The 22,967-nt window shown below is 33.3% G+C and overlaps 1 protein-coding gene across 16 annotated transcripts in view; it reads left to right on the top strand.

Moving 5' to 3' along the window:
- The window catches only part of Rbfox1 (RNA-binding Fox protein 1), a 133,930-nt gene that overhangs the window by 99,371 nt on the left and 11,592 nt on the right, over positions 1–22,967 (top strand). For 11 of the 16 annotated variants that reach the window (XR_013260887.1, XR_013260888.1, XM_077435751.1 and 8 more), the window contains 3 exons: positions 18,093–18,407; positions 19,863–20,123; positions 20,297–20,350. Coding sequence is in view for 14 of the 16 variants with exons in the window: in XM_077435742.1 (XP_077291868.1) it covers positions 18,093–18,407; positions 19,863–20,123; positions 20,297–20,350 (630 nt within the window). In the remaining 2 variants the exon portion in view is untranslated. The remainder of the gene's footprint in view (positions 1–18,092; positions 18,408–19,862; positions 20,124–20,296; positions 20,351–22,967) is intronic. The other 5 variants (XM_077435750.1, XM_077435745.1, XM_077435744.1 and 2 more) reach the window with 1 other exon arrangement.

Genomic DNA, 22,967 nt, shown 5'->3' with positions numbered 1-22,967 from the left:
CGTATTATTAATTCTCTTTAATTTTATTCAGCACGTACTGGAACTGGAAATATATTGGTATTTTTGATTACACGACAAAACGTTTACGAGAAATTGATAACGCGACGCGAAATTGATAATGTCTACGGACCAAATAATAACGCGACAAAACGTACATATACAAAAAATTCATATGTTCAAAATCGGATTTTTTAAGGAAATAAATGTATAAGTATTCAATAAAACTTTTGCTGTATAATTTAGTGTACCTACTCAAAATAAGAAAAAACACGCCCACTAAAGGTTCACAATAAGATCCAAAATCGTAAGAAGAATTCGAAAGTTCTTATGAGTTTGTTATTTATTATGAAATTGCGATTAGCTTATGTAATATTTATTTATATACTTATGTAATATGACTGGCTTATGTAATATTTATTTATTGATATATTTATTGACATAAATAGAACTTCGTCACCACCCATTTTATCGAGTACTTTATGTAAGTTTATTTCGTTAAAAAATCATTGTTTCGTTGTGTTGGTCGACACTATGTCGTGACACAGATTTGTATACATATCCGATGTACAAACCAACTCTATTAATCCAACACTTTACCAACTTGGCATAATTTTCATAAATTTTACATGCCTTAGAGATTACTGTAAATTTCACACCGTTTCCATACGAAGCACTAAAACAACGTCGTAAGCTACACGATGAAATCGCAAAACCCTTCTGGTATCTTACGTCCAGTTCCAATAATGGCGACCAGAGGTTTCGTCGGGTGCGTCAACACTTGTGATTTGTTTGGGTCAACTCTCAAGCTATCACCCTTCTGTTTATTTTGTATTTTCCAGATTTAGAGACGGTAACCCTTCTCTAGCTGCTCCCGTGTCTCTCCATCAGCCGAGCGTACCAAATTTCCATACAATTCATATTTAACATTGTCTGTATAGAAATCGAACAAAGACTATGTGAATGATTTTTTTCCTAAAGCTCAAGTATTAAGTCTTCAACTTTCGCCACTTCGTCTTATCCCTTCGTAACCCGAATTTAATAATGCACATCTCATTTCCCCTTGGATTTAGCAGTTTTCTATTTCAAGCATAGTCTCCTGTCGTTTTGAGTGTCGCTCCCTAGAGAATGTGAGCATCAAATGTTGTAAACATGACCTGACTGGGTACAATATAGCCGCGTCTACACTCTACTTCAGTCGAAAGGTTTTCGCGGCTCGTAAATATTTCGGTTTACAACTCGGCTTGGAGACGTCCCTCCATACCCTCATTATGATAAAAAAAAATGTTCTCTGAAATATTCAAACAACCAAACGATCACTGAAATAATCATGCGTGTGCAAAACGAACCTGTTTAGTAACGCGAAAACTCAGAGCTCGAATTTCATTCGGCGAAAAATCGTTCTGTTTATTTTATTTTAAATTGTTTAAATTCTTCAGTTTCACCTACGTATGTAATGTAATATGAAATGAAATGATTAATAATTCATATGAAAGCTTTTTTTTTAATTAACTCTACCTCTTCTTTCAAGGAAAACTGGAAAATTTTAAATTGTTTTAGGTTGACGTACCTATGTATATACAACGGTGACAATTTCCACCTTGCGAAAATGAAGAAATCTCACCAGATTTTCTTGCATTTTTCATCAGTAGAAGCGTTCCTGAGCCGCTCCTCTCCGTGTAAACCTTACTTTCCACGGCGAAATTACTCGTTTTTACAACGTCCATAAAAGCAAAGTAAAGTAACCTTTTTCCTATTTAAATATATGTACACTTCTGGAACTCCACTACGCCTCTCTCCTGTACCAGTCTAGAATGAATGAAAGACATTTCTGAGATTATCATTATTTGTAATTGAACGATGTACGTAGTACGAAATGAAACGAGTGCGATGTGCAAAGTAGCAATTTATACGTCCAATAATAAACGCAGCGGTCCACTTAACCGGGCGTGCTTATCGTTATTTTGCTAATGACTACGTCGTTATAACGACTACTAATACGTTAACCCATCGAACGCAGGTCTCGCTTTTAATTAACTCATCAACTGCGGACTAAATCCAATTTCACGCGAATTTCATACTATGCTTCGTTTGCATCTCTTTTTTAACGAACGTGTTACGTACGCGAGAAAGAACACCTGTGTTTAACGAGGCTTTATTTGCGCATCGATCACAATTTTGTTTTTCCTCTATCACGGTTCACTTTTAATGCGAACCATCACCTGTTCGTCCTTAGGCTCCTTTCTTCTACGGCATCAAGTTTCTTCTCAACGTGCTCTTGAAAGCTTTTCTGGCCTCGAGGAAGGACTAAGTTCGATCCATCAACTTTATATCCTCTGAACGCGACATGTAATAACCGGCTTTTCATTTTCACCTCTCCTTATATCGTACATGCCTTGAATTTTGAATTTGTTTTATTAATTAGTATCGCATGTCTTGCATACGTATGTATTATATTAAAGATACAAGAAAAACACATTTTTCTACGGATCGTGCTCATAATTCCCATTTCCGTTATCTTATACACTATGGATGTATGTAAGATATATGATTATTTTCTATTTGACTTCTTGTTTATATAGCTTTCTTGGTTTTTCCTTTCGCCTTTTCTTACCACTTTTTTCATGCATTTCTTTTGATTGATCTTTTCTATTTTCTTTTGGTCCTAAAATTAATGTGCTCTAATTCAATCATTTTTTCATTGCAAGCTCAGCTTAACGATTTATTTATATGTATATGTATGTAATTTGCGAATTTATTTAAAATCAGCCTGTAACCAAGATACCATTCCCAAATTTTCGTAGCTTTTGAAGTTGTTTCTAGATTAAATATCCTTTTGAATTGACAATAACGCTATAAAAAGTATCCAAAGCCATTTCCGAATATTTTGTAAATGTGTGAAATTTTTTTCTAGGCACAACTTAGATTTTCTTTGCGCCTTTTTCGATAGCGTTGATCACGCACGGTCATAACTTTCGTAAGTCGACCCTCCATGGACCGAAATTTAATAATACGTGAAAAAGGGGTTTTTCAATTTGTGGGGTTGTTCTGCGCGTAAATTTTCCTTGGCTTTTCCGGACATCAGTAAAAGTCGGGAATGCCATTATTTTCGTTCCTTTGCGACTTATTAAAAGTTCATAAAATACACAACAAGTTATTTATATAATGAATACTAATATATCCGTTCGAGATTGTTAATCTGAAGATCCCGGTTCGCTTGGATATACATATTATTTGTAATTTTATATTATAAAAGTAAATTATAAACTTCATCTTGAGAAATTTATATTCTTTTCGTATCGGTTGTATAATCAATTTATCTTCTTCATTTTCTCTTCGGAAAACTCTCTAATGTTTGTACTGCATGAAGAATTTTGATGTAGACCCTCCTTCTCGTTCATATCCGAAACGAAAAATCTTTACGTTCATATTTTTATGATGAAAAAATTTAATATAGGTTTTAAAGTGCCAGAGATACCTTGTACCTGCAAAATTTAATTGAATTTCTCATAACTTATTATCTCATTCCTCGCACTTCTTTCCGAAGCAATCTTCCAGAAATTTTCTCCGGCGATGAAATATTATAATTATTTTCCGTCAACTTTTCCTTCTCTTCAAAACATGCAAATTTTAAGCATAGTGCCCAAATACATCACCGTTATATCTATACCCATAACAAACCTATATCGCACTGTTTCGTTTATTACACGTAATCAAATGAAACAAATCCATATTTATTTACTCGCAGACAAATACTTATGCTTTCGATTGTTAACGTAAAAGATTTTACTTTTAAAATTCAATTCCTATTTAAGGTATGCAATCTTATTTATAATATTCAGTACAATACATTTATTTCAAGCACGGCACGTCTTACGCGGGTGCATACAGTTGCTTTTCAGCATAAAAATTCTAAAACATGCATAAAACATCGAGTGCAGTCTACCGTCGATCATAAATTAGGATCGTTTATCTCGTACGTCATTTTCCTATTACGTCTGGTGTGTTAGTATGTACTAGAAATCCGAAGACTCGTCTGAAACTTGGAACGAGTCACCTTGTCTCTCCTCCCGTACCCCCTTCGGTGTCCCAGTATCGATCTCAGGGTGTCTCCCAGCCACCCTGGTCGGTGGTGACCAGCGCCTCGCTGTCTGCCAACTCACCATATTTTGACTCACGTGCTACAACAATATAAATAGCATGCGAGATATAATTTCATGGAATTGGCGTTCCCTCTTCAAACTGATCTAACATGAATAGATCAATTGACGAAATGTGAGCAATTTTTACTTTCGTATTGTCGACCAATTCTCATGGTGTTATCTTCGTAAATTCTAAGTGAATAATCTGCACAATAAATATCAACTCAATCTCAGCAGTAGTCAAATGTGAGCGCGCTCATGCGAATTGATGTGAATTCTGAATACGCCATTTTGAATTGCTTCATATAAACTCGCTTTGGTGCTTGCGATTTTAATTTCGATAGCACCGGCGACATTTCATGAAATTGTCGTTATTATTTCATTGCCTTCACTCTTTTCGGAGCATGGCTTCAAACTTTTGACAGAAAATTTTATATCGTCTTTTTACATATACATATATCTAGTGTTCCTTCTCGAGAATTTCCCAAATTGAGAATTGAGTACCTTCTCGAGAAATTTTATAAGACATTTTTTATTATACAAAAATATTTTTTTTTTAATATTTTCAAAAAGTTTGCAACCACTGCTCTTTATAAAGCTACATTAGAAAGGGCGGATTAACACATAATGTGCATACTTCTTAGAAGGGGTCTGGGAGTTCTTTTCTAATCTTATTTTGACCTGGACATTGTAAACGCGTCAATCTTTAGAAATACTCAAATATCCTCTGAATGCATTGAATACGTCGTAATTTTTGACCTGACTTTTTTTTCTATTACTATGTATTTATTTTTATTACTCTACGTGGCCTTTTCGGCCCTGCGTTTCTTTGCTTTGGTGATTAAGATAAGACGTGGGAATCGGCAGAATGCAAAAATATCATTTTTGGTAAACTAAAAAGGTTTACTTTTAATGTTGTTTTTGTAAAATAGCAACGGTTATTAATGGAGAAAGAATTTAGTATATTTGAATCAATAGAACAGATGGTTTACAGTGCTTATTTGAAGCCTTGTCGTCAATTACACCAACGTTAACACAAAACGAGAGAAATTTTTCCACGGCTGAAAATTTCTGAACAAACTAAAGAACCGGGATGTCGCTACTCTAGATGGCATGTGTTTTTTAAAGGGATATTTTAAAAATAATGTGCAATAATGTATCTAATATTAATTCATACATATGTAATAATAAAATAAAATCAACGTTGTTAGAGACAAAGTTATGTAAATTAACGCTATAATTAATAAAATAAAATTCAAATGTTTTACTATTTTTCTAGTTTTTTTTTTTTAATTTAATTATGTATACACTAAGATAATACATACCAATAATGCCAAAACATATATTTGTATTCTTGAATCCAATTATGTCGAATAAACGATACTTTACTGTATTATATACATTTTTTCAGTTATCAAAATTTCTCGAGAAATTTAAGAAGTTAAATTGAGAATTCTTATTTCTCTTGAAATGAAAATCATCGAGAAATAAGAATCACTACATATATCGTATCGGTTAAGTGTGAACAATGTTACAATGTTAAATCAAGATTTAATAATTTTGCTTAATTCATTGATTACATATGTATTCCTTATTTTGAGTGTTTTTAAGGGTGGGTAAGCTTTGGCTAATTAGCCTTGTCTTGTATGAACCAAATACGCCTTAATTTTTCACCAGAGATCCGATAAGGGACTGTCGTGATTAATTGCTAGAGGTCAAGGTATCACTACCGTTTCCTCCCTTACCCTTGGACTACCTAAAAACGAGGTAGGCTACAGTTTCGGTCGAATTCTGTTTTTGCGCCAGTGTCATTCCGTCTTAAGATTTTTTTTAATACAGATTCTTCACAATACTACTGAGTGTGCGTTTATAAAATTGACGTTTTCGTACCGAGCTTGAATTATGGATCTGTCGTTAACGGCTTCGACGATGTGTCATTAAATTGGGGGAAAAGTTTGATTTATCCGCATTGTTCTCCGTTGTTTGTCTACGCCTGTACTAACTGAGAAACTTTGAAAAGGGCCATTTAGTTACCTCGGAATTAATCGCGTCTTACCCTTCGCGCAACGTCCTAATTAAAGTTTTTGCGGTTGGGATGAGTTCGCCCCCCTCCGAAGACACGAAAAATGAGCGATGACCTCTACGCGACAAGGCTAATATATCTCCGAGGGCTTTCTTTTGATTTATTAATCATAATGACATTATGAATCGCGTCGTTGCTCGGATTTTGCTTGCCTATATTTATTCCTTAATTACTCAGCGCGGTAATGAAGCGAGACCCCGCAGTCTCCTCTCTTGCTAATTTTGTTTTTAACTCCTTAATCCCTTGAGCATGAAACATTCCGATGTCCGTTCCTAGTTGGATCTCATTAGTCTTCCTTTCCAAGACCATCTCACCTTCCTCCGTATATATTCCTACTTACAAGTTTTGTTGTTCGCCTCAGGTGCTGTCGCCCTGCCTCCTCCCCTCTAGGCTTAACACGCTTTTTCAGTATAAACTCTCGTCTGAAAGTTTCTTCTTCTCATTTATATAAATACTTATGTGTACGCGAATGTTTACCACTTGTCTGCCTTATTTTTTCTCTTTTCTCCCAACATTTATTTGTTACGTACGAGATTTGCAAAGCAAAGCTTTTCTACTGCATTTATTGTTATGTACCTTATTTATATGTATGTTTTTGATACTGCCGTACAAGTTTTCCCTTCCTTCTGTCGGAAAATTTCCCCCCTTGAGCGTGTAAACTTGGTAATGTACCAGTACGCTTGTTGGAAACACGTTTGTTTTCCACTCGAGGTGTTCAATGTCGAATATCTAAAAGGATCAGAAATTCCTTTCATACGTTCCGTCCCATATCTCCTCTGACCTGCAATAAAGATACGTCTATGTACGTGCATGCAATTTTGCAGTGGAATTCCAATTAAGTTCAGCCGCTCTTGTCTTTGTAGTGTGGCGCATCATTCTGGTATGTATAAATAAAGAAGCACGTAAATTGGCCTACAACAGCTTTATGTCGACATGCCCATATCAAACTTTTTCCATCCACTTCCAAATGAAATCTCGTACTAGCTCCATTCACTGTATGCCAACCAATCTGCCTTACCTACCTCGGTAAAGTTTCTCACACACATATACCCATATTCTATCATTTTTTTTGTGTTTGACGTTGAATTTTGCTAACATTCGAGATAGTTCGATATACATAGTTACTCATACGATCGAAAATCACTATGTATAAAGTCTAGTCTTTATAAAGCGGTGCATTTCGTGGGTCAGATGAGTATGTAGGTAGCCAATTTGGTGTCGTGTGGCTCAAAGTAAAGATAAAAGTAAACATCGGCAAGCCTGCGTCCGGCACTCTGAAAGATACTCTCTGGTAATGTTCTAGTATCAAAATTGCCTTTTTGCTAGCAAAGCATTTAGTTGTTTTGCTCTCAGGACGTGGCCGGTAATTACGCTCTCTTCACTCTTTCGTACTTTTTTCCTAGTCCTCTTATATCACACTATATCTACGTATTGACTGCTGGCGTAAAGGTTGTGTGAGTAAGTTGTCTAAGTAAATAAAAATATCCACAAAAAATGTGTATTTTCTCGATAAGAATAAAGAAAATATCCAATATGAAGTATGTACATGTATGGTTGTATCAAAGTCATATCGTTTTAGTTTTTAAAAGACTGCTAAAAAAACTGCTTGTTCGATCGTTCAAAACTGTCGTACATATTTTTTATACATATATATATGTACGTACGTGCATATTTTTCCTGAATACGTCTGTCTGACTCCCTATTTACTTCCCTTTTACTTCCCTATTTACATTCATATTGAAGACAAACCGTAAAAAATGCAAATTGCCATCGTTCTATAAAATCTCGTTGCTTTTAGGCAATTCGGAATATTCATTATCATTACGGGGACAAAACGACGACCAACCCTCCCACATAAATATGCATATGTATGTACATCACAACATGTTCGTTCTCATTTGAGAAATATTTTTATCAACGCGCACACTACAATTTATGCTCAATTTTTGACACATTTTCCTCTCCGACTTATAAATCAAAATTACGCCATACTAGCTTTCATATTTTACAAACCTTCCAAACACACACACACACACACCCCGATATTCACGTTAGTTTGTTTTGCATTGATTTTTTCATTTATTGGAGATTTCAGTGGAGGCGAATTGATTTACGAGAAATAATATTTTATTATATTCCACATCCAAATATTTGTGCTCGAACTGTTGAATTATATGAAATATTTCGAAATACTTTAACGGTGCAATATCCGTTGGACGATTCGTGAAACTTGCGCTTTTTGCTTACATTTTAACCGCTCGTGTTTACACTTCAGCGAAATTGATCGCGAATCTCGACATACAGATTTATTTTAATGTGCTGAAACTGAAGCCTGCGTACAGTTTTTCCTTTGAAGTGGATCAATCGCCGTACTTACGACGTTTGTATATTATTCGAGAAATTCTAAAACCGTGCTCATGATGTCGGACAAGGTGACTCTAACGCCAGAAAATTTCCACATACTTTTCACCGAGTTACCCGTAGAATTTTGTAAAACTTCGTAACTTCGCTAACAAGAATTTATCGCAAATTACTTTCATTTGTAAAATTATCGATTACATGAATTCTGTAAACAATTTTCCTCACTTTCAACGGACACTTAAATTCAGATATTCTTCGAAATGATGATATTAATAAACTCCTAATCGAATAGCGCTTATTTTTATAACTACTAATGTAGACGAAATTATTATTGAGTATTACGTAAGAGTTTACAATTTTGTAAACACACAATTAACATTTTTAACATACTTAAGTTCATCTGCATATCAATGATGATTCGCGGATGGAAACCAAAAACCGGCAATCGGCCAGCAGGTATTGTGCAACGCACCTATCGTGTCTCTTATTGGCATCTTTATCGGCCAAATTGACTATTGGCAGATGTAGTCAAGCCGAAGAACGCGGTCGCATCACTACCTATATCGTAAATACGTCCGCAAACACATAACCAATTAATTAGAGCTGATAATCGAGAATCAGCTTCCGCCACGATTTGCGTCTTTCCACCTACGCGTTTACCTCACACTCGATCGATTTCCAAATGTGATCGTTATCACTGAATTATATATGCAGCGTTGCTTAAATTCCCCCAATGGACAATAGACACTTAACACATTCAAAGGTATGAGAAAAATCTATTGTGCTAAACTTTTCCACGGCGAATTTCCCTCGCTTTTATGTAATAGATATATAGGCAACAAAAAAAGTCTGTATCCGACGCTTTATATTGTATTCTCATTTCTTTTCGTTTTAATATACAGGAGAAGGAGCTTTTCTATAAATCTTTTTCAATCTGTGTCCTTTCTAATAATCCCTGAAACTGCGATCAATATTGCTGCAAGCGTTCGCAATAAATTACCGGAATGTCTTGTCTTAGGCACTTCTCGTTAAACGTAATACTCTTCGAAATTAAATGGTATTTGAAAAGAATTACAATTGGGATTAGTGCGGAGACATTTTTCATGTTTATTAGACGTATGTTTAAATCCATTATTATACAACTTTCTTTATTACTGTGCACGTGACATTTCGGATTGTGATTAATGTCCAGTGTAATTTTTCCCACGTTAAGAGCGTCTCAAATCCTATTATACTTTTTCATAATGAAAATTGTGATGAATTTCACCTTTGTAAAACTCATCGTCAAACACATGATAAATGTGTTTTAATTCGTATACACGGTTAAGTATCAATATATGTAGATATGACTATCGTATTTCATTCACAGAGCTTTCGAAACGATTTTTAAAAGCTCTTACTCGCCATATTATATTTCAAAATTCAAGCTCTCGCTCGCTCGACTCAATTTCGTTCGTATAATGTTTTCAACAAATACTAATATTTATTTCATTATTCTTTCTAAGAGATTGGATATGTACTATATTTTGCCACAAATGGTAGTGCCAAAAACATACACGAACCTCCGTCTTCATCTTCATTTCCGGGGCTAGAAAAAAAATGTACCGAATCATTCTTAGGTCTACGTGAAGGGTAGTCGGAAAAACGCATATTTTTCCCAATTAACTTGGACTAAAAGTGTTTTGTTTTTTTTTGATTTTTGTAGTACGTATGTACATATGTTAGTAACGGATACTTATAGTGAGTGGGTGGAGTATTTTTAAGATTATTCCGGAATCTAAAAGCATTGCCGTTTAATGTATGCGAACACCCAATATCTTTATCGGCTCAAGGGACGGATCGAGCTTTTGAATTTCCTTTCGGAAAATTTTTAGATTTTGTGATTACGTCGTAATGAAAATCCCGATTCAAACAGTATTAAACGCGTTCGTAAATATATGTATATAAACTAGAATGATATCTTCTATTTTCATAAAATAAATTAATATCTCAAGCCTAATCTGTTTCAATAATTGCCTCAACGAAAAATTGTATCAAAGTTATATATTTGAACCGTTCTTTAAATATACATTCCAATTTCTATGCAAATTCAAAACTGAACGAATGTCTGACTTTTCTATTTATACCGTCAAATATTTTGGTATATGCAGTCAAATGGATAGTGTCAAATAATTTTATCTTGTGTTTGAAAATGGAAACCGGTTTTTTTAATAGTTTAATTAGAAATGTGTGATCATATTTTTGAATTCTGATTCCATATTTAAGGTCTATCTTTACAAACTTTATCCGATAGAAATCGCAAGAGTTAATTTTCCAAATTGTGAAACTTTCCATATTGATCTGCACAACTACAAATATAATATTAAATAATTATTGAGCAACCTTCGAATAGATTGTGCCAGATAAACAACAGATCAATATCTCGTCTCTTCTTTTGGTACATTCGTGAAAAATCGTTTTTGTTTTTTAATTTGTTAATATTGTGGGTCGCAACATAAAACGTTTTTCTGTGAATTGTTTTGATTGTTCCCGAGCTGGAAAAAAACACACAATTTCTCGCTGTAATTTAATGTTTACTTGGATTTATAATGTTTTCTCCGGCTTTTTGTGAATTAATTTCCCATCAATTAATGAAAACCCAGTTTGCTTTATGCGCGTGTATCATAATCTCATCAAAATTACCGCAATGAAATATCGCTAATATAATGTGATATAATCTCAAGTAGCTTTATTCTATCTGCTTGATTTGCTAGGTTATCAGACATTTGATGAATCAAGCTTAATTTATATCAAAAGCTATACAATAAACTAATCAAAAGAAGCACAACAACTTAACTATGGAGTACGTAGAGGCAAACCTTTTATATTTCTATCTTTCTGTTATTTTCTTATTATACTTAGTGCTTTATGAACAAAACAATCTTACAATTCGATATATTCATTATTCTTTCCATTTAAATAGATTATTAAGAATTTTCTTTACTTCAAAACGTATGTACATACGTATATTTCGGATCTACGTGATGAGACAGAATGTTAAACGACAGAAAACGCAAAGATCGAAAATCGATAGATCAAAAAAAATTGTGCATGGTAAACGGTACATACTCACTTAATTTGCGCGAGTAGGATACAACAGGAACAAGAGGAACATGCTTTTCCTCCCGTATTCTGCGCGCGCACATTAATACGGGAGGAAAAGCCTGTTTTTTTTATCTTTCGACTTAAGATATTTCGATTTTCGATCTTTGCCTTCCGATATTTGCGTTTTCTGTCATTTAACATTCTGTCTCGTCACGGAGACCGGTATATTTCATACCAGACGCGTTTTCAATAAGAATTTTTCCGTTCTGTTCGTACTGAATACCAACATGGACCAATCTCATAATCAAATAATTGACATTGGAATTCAGTTATACTAATAATGTTTGTCTCGGTCGAATTTCTCGAACATCAACACATGTGTACAATAAGCTTTACCGTACAATATTTCACAGATGCACGGTACTGCATACACCCTTTGATGTCGAACGAATTGCATCACAGTACGTTGCATTTCTCGTTTTTGCGTCAAATGTTAGCATCTGGCTCGGTATCAAGGCGAAATGATTTTGATAAACGATCAATTGCACCAAAAATACACGTAGTGTCCATAGGGCCGGGCCAATTACAACTCGTCGGTCATGAATCTTTGCAAAATACGCTCCGTTGTAAAGTGTGCAGACGGGAACACATTAATCCCACTCAAACTGTGTATCAATATATTAAAAGTTGCTCCAATTTAAACTCGATTTATGATTTGATTAATATTTTTGTTTTCCTTTGCGCGCGCGTTACTTACATACGTATGTATGATGGCTGTAAAATATGCATGCCAAGACCTAGTTCACGTTCGGTGGAAATTCCATCAGTTTCATTCGTAAAATTTTCCCATCGATGTCAATCAAAATATGAAACGAGCGTTCAAACTTTTATGTGATACGCGGGAATCGAATCGGTCAATATTGAATAATTAATAGTCTTTTGATTAATGCATGTACCTGGCTAGGTGTTTTTATATGTATGGTATTTATCAATTATGCTTGAAAACGTTCGTTTGATTGGCTCGTAGCATTTGCCATACACGTGTTTCATTTTTTTTTTACTCGTAAACGACCGTGTTTTTCATATGAAATTTCTACACTACTTTTGGTATTACACAAAACACTGTTGTTATCGCATGTACCTATTCTGCAGAGCATAAATAGAATATAACGAATAAGAAAAGAAAAAACGTGAACATTGAGTTGGACTGTTCGATTTTCTGATAATGTAATATACATACTATTACATATGTATGTATATTATTATTTTTAATTATTTATGTTTCTTTATAGCCAAATCTATGATTTTAAGAGCTATTTTTAGCTTATTTTTAATCAATTTCTTTTCATGCTTTTTAAGTCACGTTATCTTAAAGCTAGATGTTTTATTATATTTATAGTTTCAAAGTAAAAGTTCCAAAGCCACTTTTGAAAGACCAGCCTAATTCCCAAAACATTTTTGGAGATTCAAACTATGTAACAACCTTATATATAAATCGTTTCTGATTGGCTGTAGTTAAATATTCAAATTAATGTGATAAAAAAAAACAAATTAATGTTTACTATTAGATTAGCCATGTTAAGCGGTTTATATTGCAAATACCGAAGCCCGGTGGAACCACTAATCAACTACCAAAAAGGTTGTAAAAATAGCAACACAAATTATCTTCATATTTATTATATATGTATTAACCAGCAGCATAGACTAGTGGTTAGCATATAATGCTTTCGGACAAAGTGGTCGCAGGTTTGATCACACCGGTTGCTGGTTGATCACACCGGTTGACTACACCGTGGATATGTAACTCCAAGTCAATCGTTGCCTATAAGAGTTTGTCAATTTATCTGATTATCATTGAAACGATTCCAACAAATTGGCAACCTTAAGACATTTTCTTGCAAAATTTCGATTTTTTCGGCATCTCATATTTCGCTAATTTGTTACATGCTGCAATTTTTTCTAGATGCCTCTGTAGATCGACGTTTCATCAATATTTGTATTTGCCTTGTATAATACGTACTTCTGTACAATGTTTGACCATAGATGTCGTATTTAATGTAAATATGTATATGGGTATTTACCTGTATATAGAATTAATAATTCTTTATATGTATGTATACCACACTCGTCTGAAATATATAAATAAAATATGATACTAAAAAATATATAATTTTTTTTTAATTCGGTTCAAATTTGAATTATTGCTGAAACACTCCATAGGAGTGTATGCCAATCCTCCATATTTTCGATTCATAAGTTACGAAATGAATTTTATGAGTAATTAAAATACTTATTATATATGCAATGGAAATTCGATTAACACAATTTACAGTATTCTCGACAAAATATTACTTAAAATCCATTCCGAAAAAATGAAATATGCCAATGACACTAAAATATATAAAATGACGCTTTTTCATTCTAAATATAAATATCTTTCACCACATCTGCGACATAAGAAACTGGAATCCGACTTAACGCTGTGCGCGTCCCCGTGGACCGCGGCTGATGATGATGATGGCCCGGTTTTCGCACACATCGCGCAAATTGCCTACGGAAAACGATCTATTTGTCATCCACGCCCTTATTTTCGCCACATATACGCACACCACGAGGAAACTTTTCACCGGGAGTGATTAATGATGCGCGACGACGACGGACGCTTCAACCCTCTCTCGGATATAACGACACGCTCGGATACAACGAACCGCGTAATATCGTCGAAGCGTAGCGGATTCGCCGACGACTCTTTGTCGTCGGATTGCCGACGATTTTGCGAGCATGTTGTATGGTTGTGGTGTGTGTATCCCTTTCGCAACGATAATCGACGTGATTAACCCTTTCAGAGCGAACAGCCTCTATATGTAATTACTCCAAATGAGACGCGTCGCAGATTCTAAACTGATACTCCTTTATTAGTCAAATACATATAATAATTGCAAGGTATATTCATTTTTCATAAGATCTACCAGTCGATAGCGATCAACGTTATTACATACATACATACATACTGTATTTGTATATGCAACTTCACTAACTCGATAAAAATTACCTACATGTAAACGTACATATGTATGTATAATATACGCCAATAGTTCAGAATTTCTTGTGGAATCAAATCATCTCCATCCACTGCTGGATGGAGATAACTTTCATCCATCTCACACATTTTCCTAATTTCGTCTACCCATCTTCTTTGCTGTTCACCTATTGAAATGCTATCAGGGATGCAATAACTATTGAACATTAGTTTGGTCTCATCTACTTTATTTTACATACACCGTCTTTTATCATTACGGCGTATTTTACATATATCAGGATTCACATTAGCATTTTTTTCCCTAAATAAATATACTCAATATTTACGATAACTTATACAATAATTGTTTCATATATATTTTAAATCTACTCAATAGAATTTTAAAAACACGTTATTGGTATCGATCTTAGGTGAAAACATTAGTTTCATTAGCATCAACAACTATGTATCTATCCGGCGATGCCCGGCTTTACTCAGTCCGATGAAAGTTGGAAAAAACCCTTCAAAAAATTCCGACCCATATCAAAACCTATTTACTGTCTTAGTTTGGGTCACAGCTACCGGCAATACTCTTACTATGTGTACCGTAGTAATTTAAATTAGAGATCACCCTCTCTATTGACGTAATACTACGTATGTACATACATATATATTAATACATACGTAGTCTTACGTCAATAGAGAGGGTAATCTCTAATTTAAATTACTACGGTACATATATTATATCTCGCCGATTGGCTGGCTGAGTATTGGAAGGATTGACATTTATTAGTGTTCGGCAATCGATCAGCTTTCTACCGAAACGTCCTAACGTCGGTTTCGGTACACCGGACGAGCTGGTCTAATTTGGAACCGCTCCACATTTCCGTCCCACTTCGATTCCGGAACAATTATCGGCTTCTAATTGCCCAACGTCGCCCGTTTCAACCTATATGTTCCGATCGAATTCTAACGGCGAAACTATTTGTGACCGTATGTCACTTCTTCCGGTTTAATATCGACAAGACGTTGCAAACAAAAGCCAAGCGACAAAGCCTCCGAGATCAACGAGAATTAATCCACGAAATGCGGTGGTATGAATTCCGATGACGTACTCAAAATTCTCATATTCTCAGAGAGAAGCTTAGGTGAGAGCGATTGTGCTGGAGAATATACAATGTCTTTCTCAAAGTTTATATTTAATTGAGCGTATAATTGCATTTCATGGAAGTATGGCTGAAACGGATGAAATGTCGAACCGTTATATCCCTTTCTTCGCTGACTTTTTCTCGTCCGTAAACTTCGACTTAACTATCCAAATAAAAGCTTTTAAAATATATATAAAACTAAGTCTGAAATATGCAGGTGGGTACGTACTAGCGGAATGGTTCATTAAATGATACTTTTATTATTCAATTCAAGCGAACTCGCCAAAGTGCCACTTTTCATATTCATATGTGGCTCTAAAACCATTTTGTATTTATGCATAATGGTTTAAATAAAGTCTATATGCATTTTTCTAAATCGAACTTCGACGAAGCGCATGAAAGTTTAATCTACAAGCTCTATTTTCATACATTAGGTTTTTTTTAACAAAAAATCGTTACTAATGGACTTTGAATTTCGATTTAGAGTCCATTAAATTTGTATTTAAACCGTTGCGTCAAATCTAAAAAAAAATCCGACATTAAACTATTATATAAACATTTCAAGGAAACTGCTGAAAAATTTATATCCGACCTAAATTACAGATACGATCTGAATTTTTTTATTATAGCTCCTGTTTATGTATAAAATAAATAACATTAATCAGTCTACCATGCGTTAATTTCATATTAAAACCGTTACTAATCCACAATTCACTCCTGCGACCGCAAAGGAATCCATTCGGTCCAATTTTCGAGATTAACCCTCGAAACCCCACTCCACCCCAACCAGTTATTTGTCTCCATTCCAATCTTCGAAGCCGTTCATTCGTCGCCTTCAATTAAATTCAAACAATCATACGAGTACTTCGCGATATACATAATGAAAGCGTACAATTTGCAACTTAAATATTTATTAGCGTGTTTAAACCCAACAACAACCGTTCGATGCTATCGGAACGAATCGTCTGGTATTTACATACATAATATGTAGCTGCATACATAGTACTTGCCCAAATCGTTGTTTTATCAGTCTGAACATCTCGCAATCGGCTCTGTGAAATCAATTACCAAGTCAAGTTCACATTGTGAGATTCCCAACAGTGACGTCACACAAGTAGTGAATTTCGTCCAATCTCTTCTTAATGTCGCAAGTTATCCATTATATATTGTAACAGTATGATTGATATCGAGTTCTTTTCGGGGCTTTTTTATTCTTAGAAATATGTATGTACATAGCTTTTTGATCATTTGCGTAGGAAGATATTTACAGCGACCCAAATTAAACTTCACTATTTAGCAGGGCTGTGGAGTCGGATCAAAATTTACCGACTCTGACTTTATTTACATATGATTCGACCGACTCCAACTTGAACGATTTTAGTAGGATATACTTTTCTTGCCAACGTATAAATATAAAAAAATAAAGGAATTAAAAGCACTAAAAATTGACACGTTACCCCATTTATTGAATTATTGGTAATAAAATAGGTATAAATAAAAAAGTAAGTTCTTGGTGTATATGTATTTTATTTAAAAAAAAATGAGAGTAAAAAAGTACGAGACGGAGAAAATATACGGTTTCGCCATAACATCAAAGTACGTGCAATTCAACGATTTTCTTTATAATGTCATTCAAATTCATAATTTTTATAAACAAATGATTAAATTTCAATTTATTAGTGGATTTATAAAATCGGAGACTATAGTTAACACATGCCGTAATACTATTAATTAAAGAAAATAATAAAAATAAGTCTGTTGATTTTTTACGACTCCCGACTCCGCTTGAAATGCTCCGAATCCTGCTCCACAGCCCTGCTCTTTAGCTGTGATATGTAATTACAAAGGTTCATTTGATTAGTTTGGAAGTACGTATTGATTAGGTTAGCGCATTGTTCTATTCCTTTTGATCTTTTAAGAGTCCATTCATTATTATTCTTCAGAGTTTTCCACGGTTTATCAACGCAAACCAAACCTGCTTTTATATTTTTCTTTAATTGAATTTACTTTTATTTAAAAGAAAATATATTTTGATTATATCGTCCTATCTAGAGACCTACCTATTTTAGTAAAATCTATCTTTACATATGTACATATGTACATACATACATACATACATACATATAGACGTGTAAGAATAGTACACGCTTTCTATTCTGTTCAAAGGCATTTTCGTTGTGGCATCTATCTTACATACATATATTCATCGACTATCTTATATTCTATTAAAATTAATGTTTATTTTTTTTTATTTTCAGCACATGGTCCAGACGGGGATGGCGGCCCCGTTCGGCGCGGCGGCTCAGTTCGCGCAAAATGGCGATCAACCACTTCCGGTGAAAGCAGACACTGCTGCAGCCGCAGCGGCTGCAGCTGCTGCTGCCAATGCTGCTGTCGTGGCTGCTGCGGCTGCCAGCGGAACACCCCTTCCCAAAGTGGATGGACCCACCGCCCCTGCCACCCCACTCTCGGCCACACTCACTGGACAGCCACCCACCGCAGGACCACCCTTCTCACCACCCCTACAACCCACACAACCGCCCAATGGAATCGAACAACAGACCGTAAGCATTGTAAGTCGATATCGACGACACCACCTCACTCACCCGCACACCCCAAGTGGACAATTGACAAATCAAAACTGTTTGCTTCTCACAAACTGGATCGTTTACTATGTATTACATATTACCAACTGGTGGATAAAGACTTTCAGAAAATTTTGTATGGAGGCCTCTTGATCCAGGTCTGGCCACTTTTCACAAAGCCCACTTACCGCTTAAGTTAGGGTAACACGAAATAATGTACCAAAGTTGGTGATTCTATATTGAAAACGGTTGAATTGCATATCAGGCAAACACTTGACAGGCGTTGAAGTTTTTATCTAAGGGCCCTTCAGCTCTGGGCTCCATGACCCACTAAAACCTATCCATGATCATGAAATATGTATGTATGTAGTGAACCAAATTTGGTGGTCTTAAATTGAGAACTATAAATTCATATAGCATATGAACATACAAAAATTCACTGTAATGTATGTTGTAGATATAAATTATCGTCTTATAATCGATGTCATTCATTGAAGTAAGATTTATAACAAAAATATTTCATGTCAATTTTTGAAATTATTCGTTACATTATTAATGAAAAATTTGAGAAATAATAAAAATTTTGGAAATTTTAATTTAACATTGCAAATCTCAGCCTTTCATTAATTCAATTAAAATTGGGTTGCTCGAAATTCCACTAGGGATTCCATTGAAAGTGGGTATATTTTCTAACAATGGTACCCATCTTCGAAGAATCGAGATGTCGGAAATCTTATCCATACTTAAAATACTGCTGTGTTGGATGAAATGTTTCGCCAAGTGGTAAAACAATAGACGGACCGACCGCTCGCAATTTTATTGTTTTGAGAAAAGCTGACGACCGCAATCGAAAACTTCGATAAGAAAACTCGAGAGCGGGAAAACTCGTAGCTTCTTCGATCTCAACGAACCGCTGATGATGTCTAGTGAAAAAATAAACACTCGAAATATTTCTGCGATTCGCTCAATTCTGTTCGGTTTTGAAATTCGTACAATTCTTACCCCTTTCTGGGCATCTCTTAGAAAGTACCATTAAATTCTTCCAGGTGAGAACTTTTACTATGTTAATGTACAGTTTCCCGTGAAAAACAACCAGTTTTGATTTCATCCTCATAGTTACACATTTCAACTTACTGTATTTAATGTGATTGAATATATGTAAATTAAATTATATAATATATTTCAAGGATTTCTCGGTTATTTTGTGTTATATGTTTTGTCAAAACTGCTAGCTCAGTAAATATTTTAAATTATTTAATTTCGAATTTTCTTTAATGTGTAGAAGTACTGTATGATTTAATCCCATTTGTGAATGTCTGTTATCACTTATGTTTTGGCAATTTTCGCTTGAAGGCTTTTATTTGACAGTTTTTTTAGTCTTTTTATTATTTACGCTTTATGTGTTCCACCTTTGAAATCCATTGATGTGTATTTCCCATGGAGACTGGTGGGTTGCAGCAAACGGAGCCGGAGGGTCCTGTGTCGGGTACCAGCGTCGGCGTCGGGACAGGAGTGACAGTAGCTGGTGCTCCAGAGGGAACTAATACTGTGACGGGAACCACTTCTGTTGCTGGTGCCCTTGTATCTGTCGGAGTGCCCACTACCCAAACCACATGCGATAAAACAATATGTCAACCGAAACGTCTACACGTTTCAAATATACCTTTTCGGTTTAGAGATCCAGATTTAAGAACAATGTTTGGAGTAAGTGCTAATTTATTTTACCAACCAAAATTTTGTATGTATTTAGTTAACAAAATTTAAATATAGTACCCTATTATAATATAGTTCACATAATATTAATAAAATATACATAAATACATACCTAGTAATTATTTTATTACAGTATTTTACATACTTTTGATTTTCTTTTTCAGCAATATGGAACAATTCTAGATGTTGAAATTATATTTAATGAACGAGGTTCGAAGGTAGGCTTCAAATTTTTATAATACTTATTTTTGAAATATTGAAATTTTATTAGATAATTTGTAAGCCTTATTGCGAAGATTCCAAATAAGTTCTCTGATGAATATTAATTGATAATTCAATAAAAGCAACTATAGTTAAATATATTTTTTTTATCTATTTAATTCATATTTTATAAAACTTAAATGATAGATATGTTTGTTTTAATTTTTTCAAGTCTTTAATATCAAGTAAATAGTTGTATTTAATGAATTACCATACCGCATATTCAATATTTTCTAGTTTTGTTTACATATTTTGCATTACGTTATAATATAGAATATATTATTTTGAGTCTGATAATATTTTTTTATTTATAAAAACAAAATTAATTTCTAATAATAAATTATAATTTTTTTAATTAAAACATTTACATGTGGAATTGTATTTCACAATAAGGCTTATGTTATTTATTTAGATTATCACTGAGTTCACTCTGCAAATGTTTCTCATGATATGCACTTGATATAGTCAAGTTTTGCTGCTTTCACTCTTTAGTAAAAAAAACTTGTATACAGTTCTGTTATCTTTTTTTATTATTTTATTTTATATATTTGTACATCAGAGTGATTAGTAATGAATGGTGTATTTTCAATTTGCAAATAACATTTTCCACTAGAAGTTACAGTATTGAAAGTAAATATTTACTTTATTTGTGTGTAATAATACATACATATTTCTTTTATGTTTAACTGATATATTTTGAAACATATGCAGCAGTAAACGAATATTTATAATTATGATTTTAAAAATTTCAAAATGAACTTAAAAATTATTTTCTATATATATTATATGAAAAGTGCGAGGACATGCTTTTGTATATTTATAACTGTTTTACAAAATTTGATGAATATTTCTCAGAAAGTAAATTTTTTTTACCACTTATTTTTCAAAGACATGTCTTCATTATTATATCTTTAATGATCCCAATATTTTTTCAAGTTTATATAAAATATGTATTACTATTTTATTTTTTGTTTGTAAATATATATATTTATATATTCGAGCCATTTTGAAAAAAATACTTCCTACATAATCCGCTTAATAATGAATTTGCAAATGTGTGATAATCTCCCAATCACATATTGTCACTTTTTGATTCTGCCTATTTTATTTTATTTCTTTTCGTTTTTTTCTGAATATTTAAATATTTTCATATTGATTGGATTGTTTTGCTTAATGTTACCGCTTTCCTTGTGAAATTTTTGGTAATTCACCTTAGTTATCCGTGCTCCTTTGTTAATACAGTTACCTTTTATTCTTTTGAATAAAAACATAGCTACACCGTCATGCAGTGTCAGATGCCTCATATATATATTTTTCTATTTATATGTATTTTAATTTAATCGATAATTCAAACTGTATTTACCCTAATTATTTAATAGATTTAATATGGAAATGTGAATTTTTATCGGTATACATAATTAATGAATAGTAATTTTTTTATAGCACAAGTCTCTCTGCTTTTTTCTTGAAAAGCTTTTTATCACAAACTGCTCTTGATTAATGTTAGTTTTTTAACAAACTTTTAACTTACATTATTCATCAAATTAGAATTTTTAAATGTATGTTTATAACAATCAGTAAATGTATTTAATTCTAGTTACGTTGTTGTATGAAAATACATCTTTGCACTTGACTAACTAACAATGTTGTTATTATATTGCTTTTGTTATAAATAACTTAATTGTTGTTTTAGATCAGCTTAATGCAATCAGTTTGTAAGTGTTAGAACTTTCTTATTTTTTTTTTCTTTGGATTCTTTATCTACTTTTTATTTTAATCTTTCCTCATTGATGCAATTCTTATAATCCTTGATTAATACTTGGAAAAAAGTTAATTTATCATTTGAAACACAATGATCTTTATCTTTCATGCCATTTAAATGATATTTTTTAATTAATTTTCATTACCTGCGGTCACCACAACTCCTTTAGAAATATAAATAGAGAAATAGGTGTATGTGCAGTAAAATTCTAAAGAGGCATTTTACGCTACTGTCAATTCAAATTGCATAGTGTTACGTTAAGCAAATACTGCAATTAATAATTTTAAAAATTGCATATTGATTGGGATTTTCTGCACCTTAGAGTTGGATGTTTTATATTTTGTGTTTAAACATTGTTTTCGTAATAGGTATAATTATCATATTTTAGAAAATTTTTCGCAACTCGTGTTCCTGTATAAGTATAGTGAATTGTGTTGTTGCATTATTTCTTATATAAATCCCGTGCTTAATCACTATAATTCATTATTATTTATTTTTTTGAATATGCAATCAAATCTGTCATATTGTCAAGTAATATTTTATTATCATTTTCTTTCTGATTACAATAAACATTGTACACTACTGTCCGCTTGAATTAAAACAACGTTTGATGGAAGTATTTTTTTTCTATAACTTAGATAAAATTACTCAAGTATGACACTTTTTGCACTCACTTTAATAAATTTGACAAATGTTAACAATTAATTTCTAGAATTGTGAAAACTTAATTTTCAATTAACTCAATAAAATTTGATATCATGTTTAAAATGTACTTTAAGCAGGTTCAAAATTCTTTTTTCCCAATACTATTA

The sequence above is a fragment of the Arctopsyche grandis genome, chromosome 8, assembly GCF_051622035.1.
Source record: "Arctopsyche grandis isolate Sample6627 chromosome 8, ASM5162203v2, whole genome shotgun sequence".
Taxonomy (NCBI): domain Eukaryota; kingdom Metazoa; phylum Arthropoda; class Insecta; order Trichoptera; family Hydropsychidae; genus Arctopsyche; species Arctopsyche grandis.
This window is presented reverse-complemented; position numbering and strand designations above follow the sequence as displayed.